At 31.0% G+C, this 21,106-nt stretch overlaps 2 protein-coding genes across 3 annotated transcripts; both read left to right on the top strand.

Annotated features, from left to right (window-relative positions):
* Nucleotides 1-8,514: 8,514 nt before the first annotated feature.
* On the top strand, nt 8,515-12,043 carry ECHID (enoyl-CoA hydratase/isomerase D). Of its 2 annotated transcripts, XM_028061132.2 has the most exons (9): nt 8,523-8,832; nt 8,910-9,032; nt 9,365-9,466; nt 9,689-9,727; nt 10,361-10,459; nt 10,624-10,671; nt 10,806-10,901; nt 11,138-11,260; nt 11,795-12,043. In XM_028061132.2, the coding sequence occupies exons 1-9, from the start codon at nt 8,542-8,544 to the stop codon at nt 11,909-11,911; spliced, it is 1,038 nt and encodes a 345-aa protein (XP_027916933.1). In that variant the 5' UTR covers nt 8,523-8,541; the 3' UTR covers nt 11,912-12,043. The 2 variants fall into 2 exon arrangements, with proteins under 2 accessions (XP_027916934.1, XP_027916933.1); XM_028061133.2 differs by lacking the exon at nt 11,795-12,043 and having other exon boundaries at nt 8,515-8,832; nt 11,036-11,205.
* Nucleotides 12,044-16,704: 4,661 nt separating this feature from the next.
* Nucleotides 16,705-20,698, top strand: LOC114177821 (ADP-ribosylation factor). Its single transcript, XM_028063377.2, is given in 8 exon segments — nt 16,705-16,901; nt 17,451-17,620; nt 18,391-18,461; nt 18,575-18,694; nt 19,901-20,019; nt 20,103-20,146; nt 20,149-20,184; nt 20,426-20,698. Coding segments are annotated over 7 exon segments (576 nt in total). The 5' UTR covers nt 16,705-16,901; nt 17,451-17,472; the 3' UTR covers nt 20,464-20,698.
* The last annotated feature ends 408 nt before the right edge of the window (nt 20,699-21,106 follow it).

Raw genomic sequence — 21,106 nt, 5'->3', positions numbered from 1 at the left:
TTAAAACAATAATAATTAATTACATAAAAAACATACATAAGACTTGAACCCAAGTCCTCTCACACAATTAAAGTACTCTCAACCACTTAAACTAATACTTTTCCATGTCATACAAACCAGGATTAAATACCATAAATGTTCTTCCTACCTGCATTTATTAATTAATTATTTAATTTTCACGGGTCTTACATTTATCACGTAAAGTTGCTTACAAATATCATTCTATCATTACCCATAAACATTGAACAAAGAAAATACACACAAATACCTGGAGTAACGTTAAAAAAAGAAAGGAAGAATGAATTGCAAAAAAAAAACAAACAAAACATCTTCCGTATTTATCACGTAAACTTCTTTCCAAATATCATTCTATCATTAAAACATAAACACTGCAACACAGAAAAAATACAGAAATACCTGGAGTAAGGAAAAAAGACGGAAGGAAGAAAGAACTGGAAAACAACAAACAAAAAATAATTACACAACTTCTTCCATATTTATCTGTGAAACTTCCTTCTAGAGCAAACTTCTGCATTTAAACCAAGCCTTTGCGTCGAGTGGAAATGAAAGGTGGTCAAATCAGTTTCAGATGCATTTAAAACTTTGCAAAATTACGAAATAACCAAACCCAAATACACTACGGAACATAAAACAGGGATAAAAAAGTCATTACGTCTTTAGATGCTTCAACCATTCCTAAAGGGCACCAAAATGACGAAAAAACCTATTTATTGGACACGTGTCAGCTAATCAGATAGGGGTTTTAGGGTAATATTCCTAGTAGTTTGTTTTCTTAGTTTTTAAGTAGATTTATAACAATAAAATTTTAATATCAATATTATTATTAAAATTTGTGAGAGAAGTTAATCAACATTCAAGTTTAATATCAATATTATTAATCCATTTAAAAAAAAAACAAATATTAGACGATGAAAAAAAATGTAAATAATAATTAGTAAACAATTTAAAACTATAAATGATACACAATGCAAAAATAATATAAAGAGTATATTTGTCTAGCAATAAAGTTGTCATGTTTTAGCACAAATATTATACTATTTATTTATTATTTTATATCATATATTTAATTTTTATTATTTGTAATTGTAATTATTAACGTATTTTTATTATATTTTTAAAAATTTTCATCTTCAAAATTTGTTCATATTTTAAATATGAACTTCTCTCATACATTAAAAATATATAAGATATATACAAGTTTTTTAGAGGCGTTAAATTATCCATTAAAATGTCTTTACCTTTTTATAAATTATTTTTGGAATTTTGAATTTTAAATTCAAAGATATTTTTATAGTTTTTGAAATTTCAAATTCAAAATTAAAACTTTATTACTAATATATTTCAAACACATATTTCAAATTTCACTCTATGAATTTACCAAGCAATGCTTTCAAATTTTTTATTATTTATTATATAAATTTAAGTTAATTAAAATATAATAAAAAATGATATTGATATTTTATTTTGTAAAATTGAATAATAATATTTTATTACTTTTTGTATAAAAATATGTTTAAATTATATATTTATATTTTTTAATAAAATGTACTTTTCACACAGACAAAATGTTTTTCATTTATTCTTTATATTGTTGACATCTATATTAAAAAACATAAGTGTTAATTTATGAAAGTTTATTTAATAAGCTACGTTGAAATTTAAGAAAAATTTTGAAATCTTTATAAAACTTTCTTAAGTACGTAGATTTTTAAAATATTTTTCATCTAAAATTATAATACAATAAATTCAAATATAAAATTTCACTAAGACAAAAAAATCGTTGATTTTTTCATAATTAATGCAAACTAATGATGAAGATGTGTTGGAAGAGACAAAAATTTCTTCATCTTTAAGAAGTTGAAAAAATATACTTCAAGTAGTGTAGGAAGAAATCGAGAAGTTATTTTTATTCTTCTCAACATCTTTTAATTTTGCAAGATGAAAAATAGGTTTTGAAAAGTATAAAAAAGTTTTTTCAATGAAGTTGGAAAATAAAAACAAAGTCTTAATTTTTAATTTGATAAATATATATATATATATATATATAAAAGGTAAGTAATTTTATTTGTGTTTATTATTATTATTATTAATTAATAAAAAACTATTAACCAATAAGATTAAAAGAAAGTGTAATATGTAATGAGTGTTTTTAAAATAAGTTAATAAAACACCTATTATTTTTTTCTGTAGAATAGAAAAGGAGAAAATATTTATATTTATATAAAAGTACTTGTTAATTATAAATCTTTCTTCTACTCTTAAATTTTCAAAATGTCTGTTATCATTAATGAGACAAATCCATGGAGTGAAGAACTTCATTTTAATTTTGTTTGTTCGAAAATTTAGAAATTTTGATTTTACCTTTATAATTTGCATTTAATATAAAAATAAAATGTAATTTATGATTTGTATTTACTTTACTATTATAATTCTCACATAGTAAATATTATCTCAAATAACATTAAATATTCTATTTGAAAGTATCCACTCTCAAAGCTACAAAACATTTCAATAAAATTTGTGTAGTATCAATAAATTCCATATCAAATCCTAATTAATTTATTATATCACAATTTTTAATAATTTATTTTATAAAAATTACCTACCTTCTCCGATAAACTTTGTGTAAAGGTTTTTAAAGTTGTCATCTTGTCATACTTACTACTTCAAAATATTAATTATGAAGACCACCAATTATGTTTTTTTGGACAATGCACCCTCCCACTGCATTAAACGAATGTTATATTTTCCAATACATGCCTTCTCCAAGACATCATTTTCTAACCTCTATCAAACATAGAGATGATAAATAAACTCGTACTCATGAGTATCACTCGAACCCGTCCCCGTTTTGACAGGAAATTCCCACATTGACTGGGTATGGGTATGGATAATACCTGAAGTTTTCAAATGTGGATGGGATGGGGATATACATATTTCCTTCCAAATACTCGCCATTTAGATAAGTTACTCAAATTTATTAATATTGTTATTAGTACTTTTTTATGAATTCTCATTTAATATTCTACATTTGGTGTTTATAAGCGTTGAAAAATTAAAAGAAAAATATGTTTTCATAAGTGAAAATGAATCTGATGAAGAAGGTACATTATATTTTAGTAATTAAATTTTTCAATTTCAATTATTATATTATATCTAATTTTTCTTTTTTTCTATGTGTAGGTGAATCAAATGCAAATGAAACCACTGATCGTTTGTAAAATTAATAAATATTTTGGTTATTATAAAATTTTAGTAATGTGTAATATTTTAGTTCTTATATAATTATTTAAATGTTCTTTAGTTGTTATTTGATACTTTAATTTGAGATTCATACTACTAATATTTTTCTTAAATTTGACATCATGTAAAGAAAAAAGACTATGTTATTTTAATATTAAATATTTTGATAGTATCATGATTCCTTTGGTGTGATTTTTAAATTTTTGATAAAAATTATTTAATTGATATTTAGAACAGTAAAAAAAATAGGTATGGATATGGGTATAAGAATATACCTGTTATCCGGTAGGGATGAGGATAAGTTAAAAGTTGTATACACGTTGGGTTTAGAGATGGGGATGAAGATGAATTTTTATTATGGGGATGGGGATGGGATTATGATACTCGTACACGCTCCGTCCCGTTGTCATCCCTCGTCAAACATTAATGTTCTACACAAAGATTAAATGTTCTTGCATAGGTTTGTGTGCTCTTATGTTCTTAGAAATTTGTAGATGTTTTAGGCACACCTTTGCATCTTCAACAAATACCTTTTGGCTGCCTCACTCCTCTCAAACACCCACCATTTTCATCCTTTTAGAAAACAGTGTAGGTGTGTTATGTGAAGAAGAAAATTTGGAAGAACAAAAGACTAAAAAAAAAATCATATAATAAGATGTACACGAAAAATTAGTGAATCAAATATGACGTAAAGAAAAGTCGAAACTTCAATGGCTTATACAAAACATAGCCCAAAACAAAAAGAAAAAACAAATAGATAAAAAAAAAAGAAAAACACAAAAAAAATAGTAAGTTGAATCTAATGGAAAGAAAAGTCCTAATAATAAAAAACCAAAACTTTAATAGGTTAAAATAAAAGGTAGCAAAAAAAAAAAGTCTGAAAAAAAAAAGATCATATTCGAAGAAGAAAAAAAGAAACCATGAGTTGTTGAATCTGGTGAAAAGAAAAAGGAAACTTTATCTACTTAAATAAAATCATAGTTGAAAAAAAAAATTGAAGAAGGAGAGGAGCATAAAACAATGAGTTGAATATGACGCAAAAGAAACTCAAATGAATTAAACAAAAATGTATCCCAAAAAGAAAAAGAAAAAACAAAGATGGTAGAAGAAACATTAAATTTTGACAAAACTGAGATTTAAAAAAATAATGGAAGAAGAACAAACCTTCTAAAAAATATATTCGTATTTATGCTTAATAGTTTTGCCTTTGGCATTCAAGAGATCTTCAGTCTTCTTCTTCTTGAAGATTTCATTCATCTCGAAAATTTTTAAGAAAATTTCATTCAAACCTTTTAAAAATGATATTTGTCCTTGTGCTTCAAGAGCTTTTTGATCTTCTTCTTCTTGAAGATTTCATTCATCTTGAAAACAAAAACATAGATATTCTGAGATAAAAATATCAATCATTGCAAACCATATAGGAAGATAGAATCAAACTTTTTCATCTCGTGACACACCTGCATCTCCAATAATCTTTTCATATTGAAAACAAAAACAAAGTTAAAACAGAGAATCATAAACATAACACAAGAATCAAACTTTTTAAAAATTAAAGGTAGTTAGCATCATCACAGAACAATAACATATTATGTTCTTCAAACAAAAGCTTATACTTTTATTGTGTTTTTCAAACAGTTGATTCATCTAGCAGAAAACATTTATTCTATCAAAGAAAGAAAAATATAAAAAAGTATTCAGATATGATAGAAGAAGAAAAGATCTCGAGAAGAACAAAAACTTCAACCTTTATTGTGTTCTTGAAACAGTTCAATCCATATATGTTATAAAACATTCATTCATCAGAGAAAAAAAAACATAAAGAAGTGTTTAGATCTAGAAGAAGAAGAAGAGATTCGCGAGACCGATCGGAAAGTGTCCCACAATATCTAAATAAATAAATAAAATTTTCTTACTTGACGTAAATTTTTCATTCTCCTTTGGTAAAAAGTTCATTCTTTCTTAGTGCTACCATCGTATAGAGTCAATCCTTTCGATAACCACATTAATGAAGGTATTCAAACAATGAAGTTCACGGTCCAATTTTATTTGTACATATTTTATATTTTATATGACCTATTTGCTTTTGGAATTGTGTTTCAAATATTGGAAGATCCCACTATCCATTGGATTGTTACCTCTTCAAATCTCAAACTCATTACTACAATATATCAACCCATACCAGTACATTAAGTAAAAGGGGTATAAATATCAATCTAACCTCAAAATAAACTAAGGGTGGACATTAGAAAAGATGGTTCAGAAAGAGAATCGGAATGGGTCAAACCCATATCCAATTTTAGATTTTTCATATTTACTTATTATTATATTTTGTTTTATTATTTTTTTATTATTTATTTAATCTTTTTCCTACACATTTTTAAACAAGACCCACAAGCTTCTTTTCCCTCATCTCTTTGCAAAACCCTAACACGCTAGGTCCTGGCTGTCTCATATGCTTCCACCACCAGTCATGGCCATGTCACCACTTTTGAAAAACCACATAAGTTTGCATATTTAATTAAATGTATCGTGTTAGGATGGACGTTGTAGAATACTAACACATTTCCTACACGTAACCGACTCCTAGATCCAACATTTGGTTTCATAGACCATGTTGTTACTTTTATAAATTTTCACAGTTTTCCAAAATAAATCATGGTGTGCTAACCGATTACACACACAACAACATCGATTAGCTAACTAGTTGTGCTAACCTATACACAACATGTTAGGAATACAAGTGTGAGTCTAAGTCCCACATTGATCAGAAATGAGAAAGTAGAGCACTATATAAGAATAAAGACTCATAAACCCATTGTCTTAAGGTTTTGGGTTGAGAGTGGTGTCAGTATCTTATGTGGTTAGGCTCAGATCTCATTGGTGTTGTTCTCCCCAGTGAAACCCCCTCACACACACAAATGAAGCTTGCTTCAGCAAAGCTAAACAACTACATGATTGGGTTATATCTGTAAAATCTCATCACAAATCAAGCCAAATGAACACGGTTCATCTCGCTAATTTGACTTCCTTAATTCCTTTCCACATTGAAATTGTTACATACGAACATAACATTAAGCTTTTTTTTATACTTGAAAGCATTGAGTGTAAAAAAAATTAATATTTAAAATATATTTTACTTTAATAAAAAAGTATTTTTTATTAATATAGTGTAATTTTACACTGATTTAAAAAATATATAATTTATATATAACTGTGTGTAAAGAAGACGACTTTATAAGAAAAAGTAATATTTTATATACATGATTTCACTTCCAACGATGCATTTCTGAATAAAAAAAATAAGGGTGATAATGTGGGCTGGCTAGGTCCGTTGACCCACTCCGCAGTTGGCCCACAAAATGCGGGTTGGGATGGCCGACTCCCACATGGAAAATGCAGGCTAAAAAGTATGGCCCACCCTATATAAGTGCGGGCCTGCGTGCTAACCCGTTTTTTTTTTAAATTCTTATGATAAAACTTTCAATGTTCAACAAATTGGGAAACGTTAACATGTTCACAAAATTAAGCAAAGACTTTGAGAAGTTGGATGATAAAATGATAATTCAACATTTTTATCATATTTATATTCGTACTTTGACATACACGATGTATTCTTTAAATTTTAGCACATTCAAAAATACATAACACTTGTCTTTTCCACTCACACAAGAATTTGGAACGTTCATACAAAAATCTAGAATGAAAGTAACCAATATACACAAGTGCAAGTCTTTTTTTTATGCGGGTCGCAAGCCAACCTGCATGGATCGCAGGGCAGCCCGTGCGGGCTGCGGGTTATGCGAACTAGGCTTTTACGGGCCAGCGAACTCAATATCTTGACTTGTCCCGCATTTTTTGGTGAACCGGTTCGCCAGGCTAAACCCACGTTGCTGTCCCTAATAAAAACCAGGATTATTATTATGAAGCCCATTTAACTTCCAATTACTTTACATAATTGAATATTGAACATGATAACATTTATGGTGTGTTTAGATGAGGCAATTCAAGAGGGTGATTCATTTATTTGGAGAATTTGAAATTCTTTGTAATGAAATGTTTTGTTTGGATAGAGAAATTAAAAAGCATTTAAAATGCATGCATTTTCTTGAAGTATTTCAATTAGTTAAATTAGAAGAAATTCAAATACCCTAAAAAAGGTGGAATTTGAAATTGTTCTCACTCAACCTCACAACCATGACAGGCTGGGCTGTCAGGCTTATTTGGATCATCGGGCCAATCCAACCTGTCTGGGTTTTTCGACCGACCCGACCCGTTTGGGTCGTCGAGTAAGACCAATTTGGTTGGGTAGTCAGGTCAGCTCGGTCCATCTGGGTCGTCGAGCCCGTTTCCAAATTTATTATGAACTCAAAACATAATTAAGCCTAAAATAAATATTATTAAAATTAAATTTTATCTCATAAGAAATTCAATTGTTTGTTCCAAACAATTAATTGAAATGTAAGATATTTTAATTTCTTTATCCAAACAAGTTATTTAGAAAATGAAAAGAATTTAACGGTAAACAATTCAAATACAAAGCATTTTAATTTGGTTAACCAAAGTCGTTTACAAGTCACGACTTCTGATTTAAAAAAAAAATGCGAATCATGTGAGAAGAACATGACTTGAGACGATGCTGGTTTTAACTAAAGTCATGTACACAACTCGCAACCTCTAATTAAAAAAGATGCAAATCATGTGAGGAGAGCACAATATTTTCTTCACTAAAGTCGTGTAGTAGTATGACATAATTTTAAAAACTAAAATTGAAAGTTGTCATGTGTGCTCATGACTTTAGTGCATTACCCACATAATTTAACTTTAAGTAAAGTCATGATTGAACCAAACGACTTTAGTTCATCTTGTTTTTACTCAAAAGTTCACGGTTGAAGGTAAAAAATCATGTTCATGAAATACGTTTTCTTCTTATAAAGTCTTCCTTAAATACAACTTGTACAGAATCGTAATTTTTTTAAAATTTGTCGATTTACAAAATTGATGCAAAATTACACCTAATAAAAAAAAGCCTAATAAATAACTTTATAATTATAAATGAACAAAAATAGAATTTTAACATAATATACACACACAAAAAATTAATAAACTCCATAAAATTCGCGAAACAAAAACAAAATGTTTAAGAAAAATTGATGATTATAAACAATTTGAAATGAACATTTCTCCCGGTACAGAGTTTCATTAATTTCATTGACTTTACCTTATTTACCTTATCTCATTCTTATCACCAAGTGCCACGACAAGAGCTACCAATGTTGAATGCGATTGAATATAAAGCGAACCATCATCTTCAGAATCTGTCTCAGATATCGAATGGCGGAGAACAAGGACCTCGAAACCGCCATCAGAAGGCTCGCCTCTGTCAAGAACCACCTCCTTTCCGCTCCCGCAGCGTCCCCTGAACTCACCTTGACCCGCACTTCCACTTCCGACAACAGCTTCGGCCGCGTTCACGGTCACGTTCCTTCTCACGACGTCGTTTGGAAGACCGCTTCCGATGACTTCACAGACATTGTGTACGAGAAGGCCGTCGGGGAAGGAATTGCCAAGGTTTACTTTCTGAAATCCTCTTTGCTTTTTCTTACTCTGCTGTTATCGCTACGCAACTGGTAAGTGTTGTGTTGCAGATAAGTATTAATAGGCCTGAGAGAAGGAACGCGTTCCGTCCCAAAACGGTGAAGGAGCTCATGCGTGCTTTCACTGACGCCAGGGATGATTCATCTGTTGGGGTCGTCATTCTCACTGGCAAGGTACCTCCTTCTCCCTTTTCTGAATTTTATTTATTAATTAATTTTTATTTCTTGGAAATTTGCACAGTAATATGAATGTATATTCAATCCATCCATGAATTTAATACTGCTATCTACAAAGTTTTATACCATTTCAAAATGATTAAGTTTATTACATCGATAAGAATATCATATTTATCAAAGTATAATATCATGAATGGATCGATTAAATTTGTATTTTATAAAAAAATATTAAAGGTTTTATTTATTAAAGTTATTGGGTAAGTATTGAATACTGATATAGCTGAAGCAAATTAAAATATTGAGATCATTCAATTGATAACGTGTTGTAGGGAACCAAGGCATTTTGTAGTGGTGGAGACCAGGCTTTGAGGACCGACGATGGCTATTCTGATGACGGAGGTTTTAGTAACCTTAATGTGCTAGACTTGCAGGTATAATTGATTGATTTTAGATTTTTCTGGTTGTGTGAATAGGAGTTATCCCTATTACACGAGTTAATCCCTTGTCTGTTTTGAGCCATTCATGAGAGTCTTCAAGTTCTATTGTGTGGTTCCCATTATTTGTAATGACACAAATGTTAATGTTTGTTATTGAAAAATAAAATGTTCCTTTCTTACTCTACTTTTTTTCATTTTGTTTTTCTCTTATTGCAGGTGCAGATACGCCGCCTCCCTAAGCCAGTGATTGCAATGGTACTCAGCCGCACCTTTTTGCAGCTTTGTTCTTAGGGTCGATGTAGTATCCAAAAAAAAAAAAGAAGGGACATGACAACATTAAAAATATATATTCAGTTTTGATTTTTAAAGTAGTACAAGTGTTGGACCAAAAGCAACCCAAGGGACACAAGAAAACCAGGACTTTGTTACCCATTAAATCGACTGCAAAAGGAAAAAGACTGATAGCCCTTGTCCTTTCCATTCTTCTAATACTTTTGCTTGCAAAACAAATAATACTCAGATAGTATTGCAGTATATTTTACTAAGTATTAATTGGAAGATAACACAGCTTTTAGTCATGTCATGGTTTGACTGGTCATCAAACAACTCACAGCACAAAAAATGTCCCGGGATTCAACTACTTGTAATATATTGTTTTGTTTGTATTGTCTTGATGATATTTTAAACTTTGTTCTTCTTTAAAAAGTCAACTCAAGGTTAATATAACATGCATTTCAGTTTTGTAAAATTTAATGTGCCCCTCTATGTCAACACCTACAACTCTAGGCCTCAAATTTTCAGTTAGTGAATAAAGATATGATATCGTGTTCTTTTTTGGTTCTGTACTATTCTTGTTATATGCAAACTATTTTTCTAACGTTAAAACAGGTAGCAGGTTATGCTGTTGGTGGAGGGCATATATTACATATGGTCTGTGACCTAACTATTGCAGCAGATAATGCTATCTTTGGCCAAACTGGTCCTAAGGTTCTTGAACCCTTTTCCCTTTTATATAAGACGCATAATAATTAAACATACAAGAATATATTCATAATCTATGAAGGCAAAGTTGTATTTCCCTCACTCTCCCTCTTCTGTAATGATATATGATAATGGATTTGTAATTCTTTCTATCTTTGTACGTACGGAAGGTAGGAAGCTTTGATGCTGGTTATGGAAGTTCTATCATGTCTCGTTTGGTAAGAATCAAATACGATTTATTTTGTTGGTAATTCACTCCATGATTTTACTATTCTAGATGGTAGTGGATTTTGTTTGCTGCATGGTTTTGATATCTCCAGTCCAAAGATAGAAACTCGCCTTGTTCATACAGGTAGGTCCAAAAAAAGCGCGTGAAATGTGGTTCCTCACAAGGCTTTATGATGCTGTTGAAGCAGAGAAAATGGGTCTTGTCAACACTGTTGTACCTGTGAGTTCTTTTCGTCTGAATAATTTGACTGTAATTTTAATTTCTCATTTTGCTGAAAGCATTACGAAATCTTACTTCACTGTTTGAGTATTACATTATTGTATACCAATTGGAGAAGTAATTAAACTGTCAAGGAACACTTAAGGAACAGGGAGCTACTTAAATTAAAGCAAATAGCAGAAACCGATGCTCCAACATCGCACTTACAGTGAACGCTATGTTTTGGTTTGGTCTAGCTTGAGAGTTTGGAGAAAGAAACGATAAAATGGTGTCGGGAGATACTGAGTAACAGTCCAACTGCTATACGGGTCCTCAAGTCAGCTCTTAATGCAGTGGATGATGGACATTCTGGACTTCAGGTATATTCAAGATTTTAATGTTATGTGAAATATTATGCAATTGTTAAATTAGTTCATTCTAGTTAACAATGTCGTACTTTATGTTTATTTTAGAAATATATATAAAATTAAAGGATATAAGTAATATTTATATTTAATAGCATTACAGTTAGCGTAAAGGGGTAATTTGTTCAACCAACAAGTATGCCTTATACATTGTTAATAGTCCAAGAAATTCATCTACTTAAGTGAAAAGCTTTACTGATAGACTTCCCATATAGGGAAATTAGCAAAAATATATTCAAAAGTGGTCTTGTGTTTCTTTAATTAAGACAAAGGAAATGTTTTTGATTCTTTCTGGGGGTGGTAATATATACTTTTTTTAGAAAAGTAATATAATATGAAGCAATATTAGTTATACTGAATATTCCAATGCTTTCAATGATGAATTTATTCTGATGTATTTCTCCTTCAGTCTACATGTTAACATTTTTTACCCTTGTCTTGATTCATATATATGCATTCTTAATTTGTACTTGGTGATCTAAATTATAGGAACTTGGGGGAAATGCAACACTGATATACTATGGCACGGAGGAAGCTAAAGAGGGGAAGACTGCATATTTGCAACGTAGACGCCCTGATTTTTCTAAGTTCAAACGGCGACCTTAAATGTTTGTTAATTGTTGCCATCAATTTGAGGCATGGACCTCTAGTCCTTAATTTACCTTGTCCTTAATTTTCCCATTTTAAATGTATCTGTGAGGTTGATAATGATAAAATAAACAGATTTCTCAGATTTAACTATTGTGTCCTGTTTCTTAAAAAGATCAGCTTCAGTAAACAAGACCGCAGAATATACATTTTCGCTTATTTTCTCAAAACTTTGGTATTCTGAAATTCAGTTTTGCCCCTGAGGTCATGGATTATTGAAAGCTCTTGCAAGTTTGAGTGAAGCTCATTATGCATGATGGCATGCTAAAGGGAACTTTTACAGGTTTATGCTGCAGAAGCTTCAGAATAGTTTTACTCTAGTTGTGTAATATTTCTGCGAATATTCGGTGTGTACGCAACATACTTGGATATGATATGATATGGTGAAACACACCATGTATATTCGGGAGTAAAAAGATGATGTGTTTGTTGCATGAGATGTGCCATACACCCCCTACTAACGATTATTCATTTGACTTTCTTAATGAGGCATGTCCAGATTACAAAAGAGGATCTTTGATCTGGATGTACAGGGTTACTACATTTTTATGAATCACCTCATTATTTTATAATCTACTTCGAAATGTACAAACTTTTCAGAAGATCCGTTTCTATATTGAATAGAGGTGATTCAATCAATTTAAGTGGCTTAATATCTAAATTATGCCTCCTTTGGACAATATTTTTTTATTGGACAATTTATAGTTGAATTTCAAAATAGGTAAACTTTACACATTAAATAATATTTTCAGTTTAATTATTGCTTTCTATCAATGCGAGCTAAACTCACTAGCTTTGTGGAGGGGTGTGAACTTGCTAAAATAAACCCGCTTAATACGAGGCTTAGCGAGATAATTTTTGCACGTTGTGGGTTCTGTGGCCAAACTCATTTATATACTCACATGTGTTCATTCTTAATGTCATTTATAAAAGAAGACTTCTCAAACAAGAAAACTAGGTTTGGTGACAAAATGAATGTGGCGAGACCTAGGCCTTGAAAGATTTATTGGCAATGACAATTTGGTAAAGAATACTATCTTTTTTAATTAGGTTGCATGAATCACACAAAAAGATCAGAGAACCGTAAGGAGATTGAATTACACTTTTAAAACCTTTTCATTAATTAATTGTTGTTTAGATCCTAATGAAAGAAGAGTGTGACGTGCGCTTTTGTGATATGAAAAGCAATAAATGATATTATCTTAAAAATATGTTTTTACACAAATAGAAAAACCCAATTATAGGGTTAGGTTAGATGATAAAAAAGGTGATAAAGAGAAAAGAAAAAACATAGGAATTTTATATTGGCTTGTTAAAATAACATATTGAATTAAAAATAGGGTGAATTGAACAATAAACAATTTTTGCAAAAGAAAAATTATTGATTTTTATTAAATCATATTGATCAAGATCGTAAAACAAGTTTTACCAGTATTTAAAATTCAATACTGAAAATTCTTTGAAGATTAAGAAAGATAAAATAATGTAACAAACAATGAAGGAAAAAAAATAGAGAAGACATTTACAACAAATTTACATCGATTCATCTTATAAGAGAGTTAAATTTAGTTGTTCAGTTTCTCTAATCATATCAATTTATTAACTCTCAATGATTTTTAACTAAGGTGGTTTCACTGACATATCATGTACACAAGCTTCCACACTTCATTCGAACATAGTCTTCAACAACATTCTTTAAATTAAAAGACATGACTTAATAACAACAATAAGTGGATTTTGCCCTAAATGTTGTCTTGCCTTCATCTTTTAAATGTATTCTAATTTGGTTATATCTAGAATATGTGTTTATGACACCTAAGAGCTTGCATCTTGACACACCATCTATCACATTTGCCAACCAGGAGGAGTACTATGTTTCCTAGATATGAGAAGCAAAAATCAACTTCCTGATTTCTTCAATCACAACCTTTTTCTTCTCCATAACAAGCTTTCTTCTTTCTATATCATTGACTTTGTGTATAGATGAATGATTACCAGTGAAATAGAAAATCAAGACCGATACCAAGCATGTTCAACACCAACCATGCAAATACATGTGTTTTCCTTAATGAACTTTACAAGTTTCCTTCGAGTTAGTCTTCTAGCTTCATTCCCACCTTAATTGTTTTTGTTAGAGAAAACATCAACAAACTCCAAATTATTTTTATTAAGCACTTACAACAAAATATATAAACATGAATATCTTTATATCAAATCTTGATTGACATAATTGTTTTGTCTATTGTCAACAATCTCATAACACTTGCTTGCATATCTTCATCTGATCAAGTTCACTCTTAAGACAAACAATAACATATTGTTGTTGGCATTTCATACTACAACCTTAATATGTGTGTGTACTTATACTAAGCTTTGTCAAGAATGTATTTTCGTCTGATCACCAAGAGGATCTCACAAAATGTGCCAAAGTTATTTTATGCAACAACCACTCAAAAAGGATAATTTTTCATTTATGCATATCCAATTGCCTTGTACAATCCTAACTTTTACTTTAGTCATGGTAAAAATTGTCTAACCTAGGCCTAATAAACTATTTTAAGTATAACAACATTCATTCAAATAGAAGTTTGCATTACCTGTTGTAGTAGGAGCATTTAGTGTAGTTGTAACATCCTGGCTACCCCTTCTCAGGCCCCAGAGGCTGTCAGGTTATTACAGTCCAATGCACCCCAACGCACCCCAACGCACCCCAACCCATCACCCTTCTCCGTCCATTCATACTGGGTGAGTTGTTGCCAGTGGGAATCGAACCCCCAACCTGACCTTTGACACCTCTGGCTCACCAACAGATGCTACCTGACCTTTAAATTCCAAAGAATACTTAGTCTTAGCTTGGAGTTGGTGTGAGCCAATCAATACGCAGTTTTAGAAGGAGTGACATTTGAAATAATACTTTGTTGTTTAGCTAAGAGTGATTTTTTTCCAAACACAACTCGATTGTTTATCCAAGAGTGGTTGCATTTCAAACAATGCTCAATTGTTTAACCAGGAGTGATTGTGATTGAAACAATACTCAATTATTTAGATAAGAGTGGTTGTGTTCCAAATTATACTCGGTTGATTAATTAGGAGTGTTCCAACTAATATTCGGTTGTTTAGCCAAGAATAGCCTAGGTCCAAATAATACTCATCTTGTATCTTACAGTGATAGTTTGCTAGTAGAACTTGATCAAGAATTGGACGTAATCTGTTTAATAAACGAACCAACATAAAAATATCAAGTGTAAATATTTTTTTACTCTTAACACCCTTAGATTGCATGTTATGGAACTATCATCTATCTATATTTAAAGAAAATAATCTTCTGTAATAAAATTGTGAAAATATATTGACATTGAGTTTGTCCAATTAAGACTCATATCTTTATTTTTAATTAAATGTTGTTCTTATGAAAAGTTTTAGTACATAATTGAACCCTCCTTTAAATGTATTTTGCCTATTTTTCATTTATCTCAATTTCCTTCACTTATCCAACAAGCTGGGATATTCACTCCTTAAACGCCTACTGAGGGTTGATATCTAAAATGTTGACCTAGGCAAATTAGGGATTAGGATATATACGACATCAACTACAAGCTACTTTTTGCATCATTTTTGAAGTCTTAACATGTAACATGCCAATCTATTTGACATTTATGAGAAACTTAAGTTTCAAGCGAATAATAGAGAGGATCGCTCTCAACTCGTTTAACAGTGGTCTAACCGAAAAAAAGATTGTATGATAATCGAGACATTTGTGACAATGTACTTTATGAACACTGGACTACAATTTGGCATCCTCTAAAGTAATTATAAGTTCAATATATCCTCCGACTTTTATGTGTTCTCCCAAGAAGTTGACCAACATCTCATTAAAAGGATTTAAATGATTGTATAATTGGTATGTATTGTATAATTGGGATGGATTGTACACTGGGAATAGGAAAACTCTAGGCTTATTTAAAAAAAAATACCATTAATACTCAAATTGTTGCAATATATTACCAATATAATCAAATTATTAATTCGTTACAATTTCAATAGATAAATCAATTTAAATACAATATAATCAAATATTTCTCTTAATTATTTAGAAATCAATATTTTAATATTTTAATCAAATGAAAAATGACTATGCAATTTTCAAAAATTGATTAATCGATACTTATATTATATAACTATGTAAGTTAAAATAACTTTAAAGATGGAAGAAACTCAACACTAATTTCAAATAAGTTAAGTTTTTACTAATTAAAAAGATTTTTATGTATTTATAATTATATATAAAATGATTTTCTTTTGTGTGTCCACGTTTCTCCCATTATAATTATTTATTCAATTTTTAAAAATTATCATTTACTTTTACATATTTTCTATAAAACGATTTTTTTTTTTTATTTTATATATAACCTAATAACATTATAATATAAATATATTAATATAACATCATTCATATTTAAAAATTATTACATAATTGTATTTGTTTACCTTAATAATATAAAAAGTTATAATAGAAATAAGTTTATTCAATTAATTTATAATTAAGTGATAATATAAACATTTTATATCAACTGTATTAAACATGAATAACAATTAAAAATGGTTTTTATGTAACATATGATAATAATTTATCATTATTTAATGATATAAAAAAATGGATTAAATTTAAATTAAAAATATGTTAGTTTAGGATATTTGAATTTGAATTATTTAAAAGGGGGCATTGCCTTTTTGGAAGGTTCGAAAGATGCAGCGTGAGATGATGCATTCATTGCAATTTGCTGGGTGCAATTGTTATTTGATCCAAAACGCGCATATTATTCGGGTACCCCCGTTCTTGTCTCTGCTATAAAATCACCTTTCATTCCATTTTGCGTTTTTGTAAAGCATTCTTCGCTTCTCTCTCTACTTTTTTCTCTCTCTCTCTACTCGTTCGAGATCCCTCAAGGTAATTTCAAATTCTCCAATCACCTTCTCTTCCACCCTCTTCCTCCTTAAGTAATTTCATTTCTCTCTTCAATGCTTTGTATTGCATGCGTTTTTTCAGCGTTTTCGCCGTTCATTTTTTTCGGGATTGCTTTTATTCTTTAGTTCGATGTTTTGGCTTTTGCCGCTGTTTGAAATACATATATGAATCGTTCGATCTGAGGGTTTCGGGACCTGGATGTTCAGATCGTTCCTCTTTTCTCAAACCGGGTCGTGTAAATTTTCTGGTTTACTTCTTCGTTTGTGATCCGTTCTGGTTTCCATGTGATTATTTTTTTATGAGGCGGATCAAAATGCTTGTTGCTGTTTTTGTTGCCTGGCTTGAGATCTGGTTGAGTCCAGTATCGTTGATTTGGTTGTCTGTCGACGAATTAGTTAATGATGAATTGATTTGATTCTGTACCACTGTTTGGGATTCGTTTACTGCGTTCGTGGATGAAATTATTTGGTTGAGTTTTGCTGCGGAAGGAAGTTTGGTTCTGTTAATGTTGTGTGCAATCTATTAATGTAGGGATCCGCTAGCTGAAGGAGAAATGGGGTTGACATTCACCAAGCTTTTCAGTCGGCTTTTTGCCAAGAAGGAAATGCGAATTCTGATGGTTGGTCTTGATGCCGCTGGTAAGACCACCATCTTGTACAAGCTCAAACTTGGAGAGATCGTTACAACAATTCCTACCATTGGTAAGTTTTCCGATTTTGATCTTGGTTGTGTTACATTGGTATGTATGTGTGTATAATATGTCACCAATATAATGTTAATGTGCTTACATTTTCAATATTGATCTAGTAACAACTTGTAGGAGGACTAAATTAGTTATTTCAGAGCTTGTTACACAGCTATTAAGCTTTTAAGATGAATCATACATTATTGAATCTGTAATGAAACCTTGAAAATTGAAGAATGAGATGTGAAATGATGCTGGGTATTTCAGAGGCTCGTCCGTTTGTGATTCGTTATATGCAATGGGAGTAATGTTTTACAGCAGTTATTGCTCACTACTTCATGTTAGTCCGATAGGAACCCTGAGCAGAAAATAGAAAAAAAAAAAATAGCGATGTTTTATTTCTTAACTGAAAAAGAACAGAGCAAGGAGAAAGATATTTCCTCCAAGGTATCCTCTTTATACAACAGAGATAATTCTCAGCTCTCAATTGGTACAGGACACAATGTCTCTCCTTTCTACCCCTAACCAGATCCTCTGTCCTTCCATAGTCTCTAATTAACTTCATAGTTATTCTAATAAACTATTGATACTACTATAACTAATTATTAACTGTTCATATTTGGAACCTCAAGCATACTAAATGCAGTCTTTTTTCCGGCAACAATCAGAGTTAGATTAGAGTTCCTATACTTTTGTTACGGAAGTAATTGGGTGAAATTCAAACTCATCTGTGCTGTTGCTCTTAATTGTATGTTTTCTGATTTTTATTTCTCTTAATTGTTTTAGGGTTCAATGTGGAGACTGTGGAATACAAGAATATTAGCTTCACTGTTTGGGATGTTGGTGGCCAAGACAAGGTGTAAAGTTTAATCTTTATGTATTCTTGACAATTTCTTGATAAAGCCTTCATGGTGCTGAGTTCTGTGTGTCTTAGAGGTCAGTAGCTTAATACACATGTTTTCTTTTGCAGATTCGTCCCTTGTGGAGGCACTACTTCCAAAACACACAGGGTCTGATATTTGTTGTAGACAGCAATGACAGGGACAGAGTTGTTGAGGCCAGAGATGAGTTGCATAGGATGTTGAATGAGGTACTTGTCAATTTAGGTTGGCTCTTTGGGTCATATTATGTGATATCTTTGTTTTGTTTTCGTGTCTGTTCCTGTTAGAAAGCACGACAATTGAAATAGGTTGTCCTTTTTGGTATCAAATCTGTTCCCATGTTCCTATCTTTCCATTTATTTTAACCCATTCTTGGGTAAAGCCTCCCAACTATATTTGAAAACGGATTGGTTATCCATATAAAGGAAACTTTCTTGTTGCTCTGCATCTTTTCTTGGTCCAAAATGTGAAGAAAGACTTTTGTTTGTTGTAAATTCTCGGTTGGGTTTATAAACCAAGAAAGACATGGGAAATATACCAAAGTCATCATAGCATAGGATTGATTTCGTCACTCTGCTCATACTGGAGAGAATTTTTAACTGAAAAATGGGCTGTTGGTTGTTGACTAGCGGGAATAGAAGCATGGAAGAAAGAGAAAGTGCACAAACAAAAGGAAGAAGGGTGACTTCTTTTGTAGATTCTGTCCAGCAGTAATCTGTTTTTAGTTTCATTACACATTTCTTTACAGATCTTGTTGGGTAGTCAAAGCCACTCAACCACTACTTTTTTTTCTAATAGATTCATCTGACATTTGCCCTATGTTTGGATGTAAGAGAAAAAAAAAGGGAAAATATTTTCGTGTTTGGTTGAAGAAATGTAGTGAAAGAACGGAGAGAAGTTGACTTTAAGGAACAATTTCTATAATTTTCTTTCTATTTCCAATTTCAAAATTTTCTCTCGTTTTCTTTGTACTCACCCCAACAGTAATTTCCTTCACTTATATGAGGTGTAAGATCACACATGTTCAAACTGATTCAGTATGCAATTTTCTATTTCTTTTATTGATATGACTATGCTGCTGAAGATACTACGCTTTTAGTGAGGCTATATTAGTTTTCCATATGATGTTTTTATAATAAAAAAAAGGCGTTTTCATATTGTTAAGAGGAGTTCACAACAGTTTTTTTTTTTTTTTTTAACTAAGTTTAATTTACCTATTTGTGTGGGATTGGAATCTCATCAATTAATGTTGTGGTATATTTCCTTGGAAGATAAATTATTGATTGGTAGCTTTACTTTAATGTAAATAATGACATTATGACCTGATTCATTGTCGCCTTTACTTTTGCCTCCTATTTATATATTGTGATAAATGTCATGTTTTTTCAAAAGTTAAATTTCAATTATCTTTTCAGGATGAACTGCGAGATGCAGTATTGCTTGTATTTGCTAACAAACAAGATCTTCCCAATGCAATGAATGCTGCTGAAATTACTGACAAGCTAGGTCTTCACTCTCTCAGACAGCGCCACTGGTAAATATTTTGATCACAGCATCCTTGACTATAACTGAAAGCGATCTTGGTTGAAATTTAACATACTTTTGTTTTACTTTCAGGTACATCCAGAGCACATGTGCAACCTCTGGGGAGGGTCTTTATGAGGGTTTGGACTGGCTTTCCAACAACATAGCCAACAAGGTACCTACTGAATTATCTTTTACATTCTTTCATGAGCATTGGGAAAATTGATTAAAAATGCTCTTTACATGGAGTGTTGACATTCACTATGCGTTATACAAGTTGCGTGAATTCATGCATTTTATTTTGTTAACCACTTAATCCTAAGTTTAAAATTCGTTTCTATATTATCATAATATTACGTATTTGTTGGCCTTTTGATTGTTCTAATTATTTTTCTTATGACTGTCAATCCTTCCAGGCTTAGGACTTTTTGGGAGTCTTCTTGTGGATTGGTAATTCTGGATGCAGGGGTGAATATTATCTAGTTTGTTTTTTGGTTCTCTTCTGAGACAAATTGGCTTTATGTTTTTATGTTTTCCGGTTTATTAGGGACACATCTTGATGGCTAAAATTATAGTAGGAATTTGTTTCATGGGATGTCTAATACTTTGAGCTTTTTTATTGGGTTTGGATTCAATGTTTATAACTGTAATTGATACCAATCAAGGCGCCATCCCATTTTGAGTTTTTATATCTTAATTTTGATAATATTCCTCCTAATTATTGTGGCGTGACACTGAAGAAAATGAGAAAACTACTTATCACTCGACTATAATATTTTGGTATTTGCATCCTTCGATGTCACAGTGCTTGTCCGTGTTTCTCCACTGGTGTATACCTGTTGTTAGCTTTAATGTATGCAATAAGGTGTATACCGTGCTTCATCATGCATTTAGTATTTAATGGGTTTATTTTTTTTCGTTGAAAGCACAAAAAGGTTTGGTTTTTTAGCTCTGAACAGAAACTTGAATTCTAGCATTGAAATATTTTTTTCTTGGTCTATACTGGGAGTTGAAACAGCTTTTTTCAAACTGTGCTATGTATAGAAGAAGAACGTGTCGCGTTCTTCTGTATCAGAGATCAGTTTTTGTTTGGAAAA

The sequence above is a fragment of the Vigna unguiculata genome, chromosome 3 (assembly GCF_037176805.1).
Source record: "Vigna unguiculata cultivar grain cowpea cultivar isolate G323 ecotype 2 chromosome 3, ASM3717680v1, whole genome shotgun sequence".
Classification (NCBI taxonomy): domain Eukaryota; kingdom Viridiplantae; phylum Streptophyta; class Magnoliopsida; order Fabales; family Fabaceae; genus Vigna; species Vigna unguiculata.
This window is presented reverse-complemented; position numbering and strand designations above follow the sequence as displayed.

Excerpts from the sequence above, each read along its gene's own strand:
- ECHID (XM_028061132.2), top strand. The coding sequence starts at position 8,542 with ATGCGATTGAATATAAAGCGAACCATCATCTTCAGAATCTGTCTCAGA. Across the intron at positions 9,728-10,360 it reads CTAAGCCAGTGATTGCAATG|GTAGCAGGTTATGCTGTTGG; the intron begins GTACTCAGCCGC and ends ACGTTAAAACAG. Across the intron at positions 10,460-10,623 it reads TTGGCCAAACTGGTCCTAAG|GTAGGAAGCTTTGATGCTGG; the intron begins GTTCTTGAACCC and ends TACGTACGGAAG.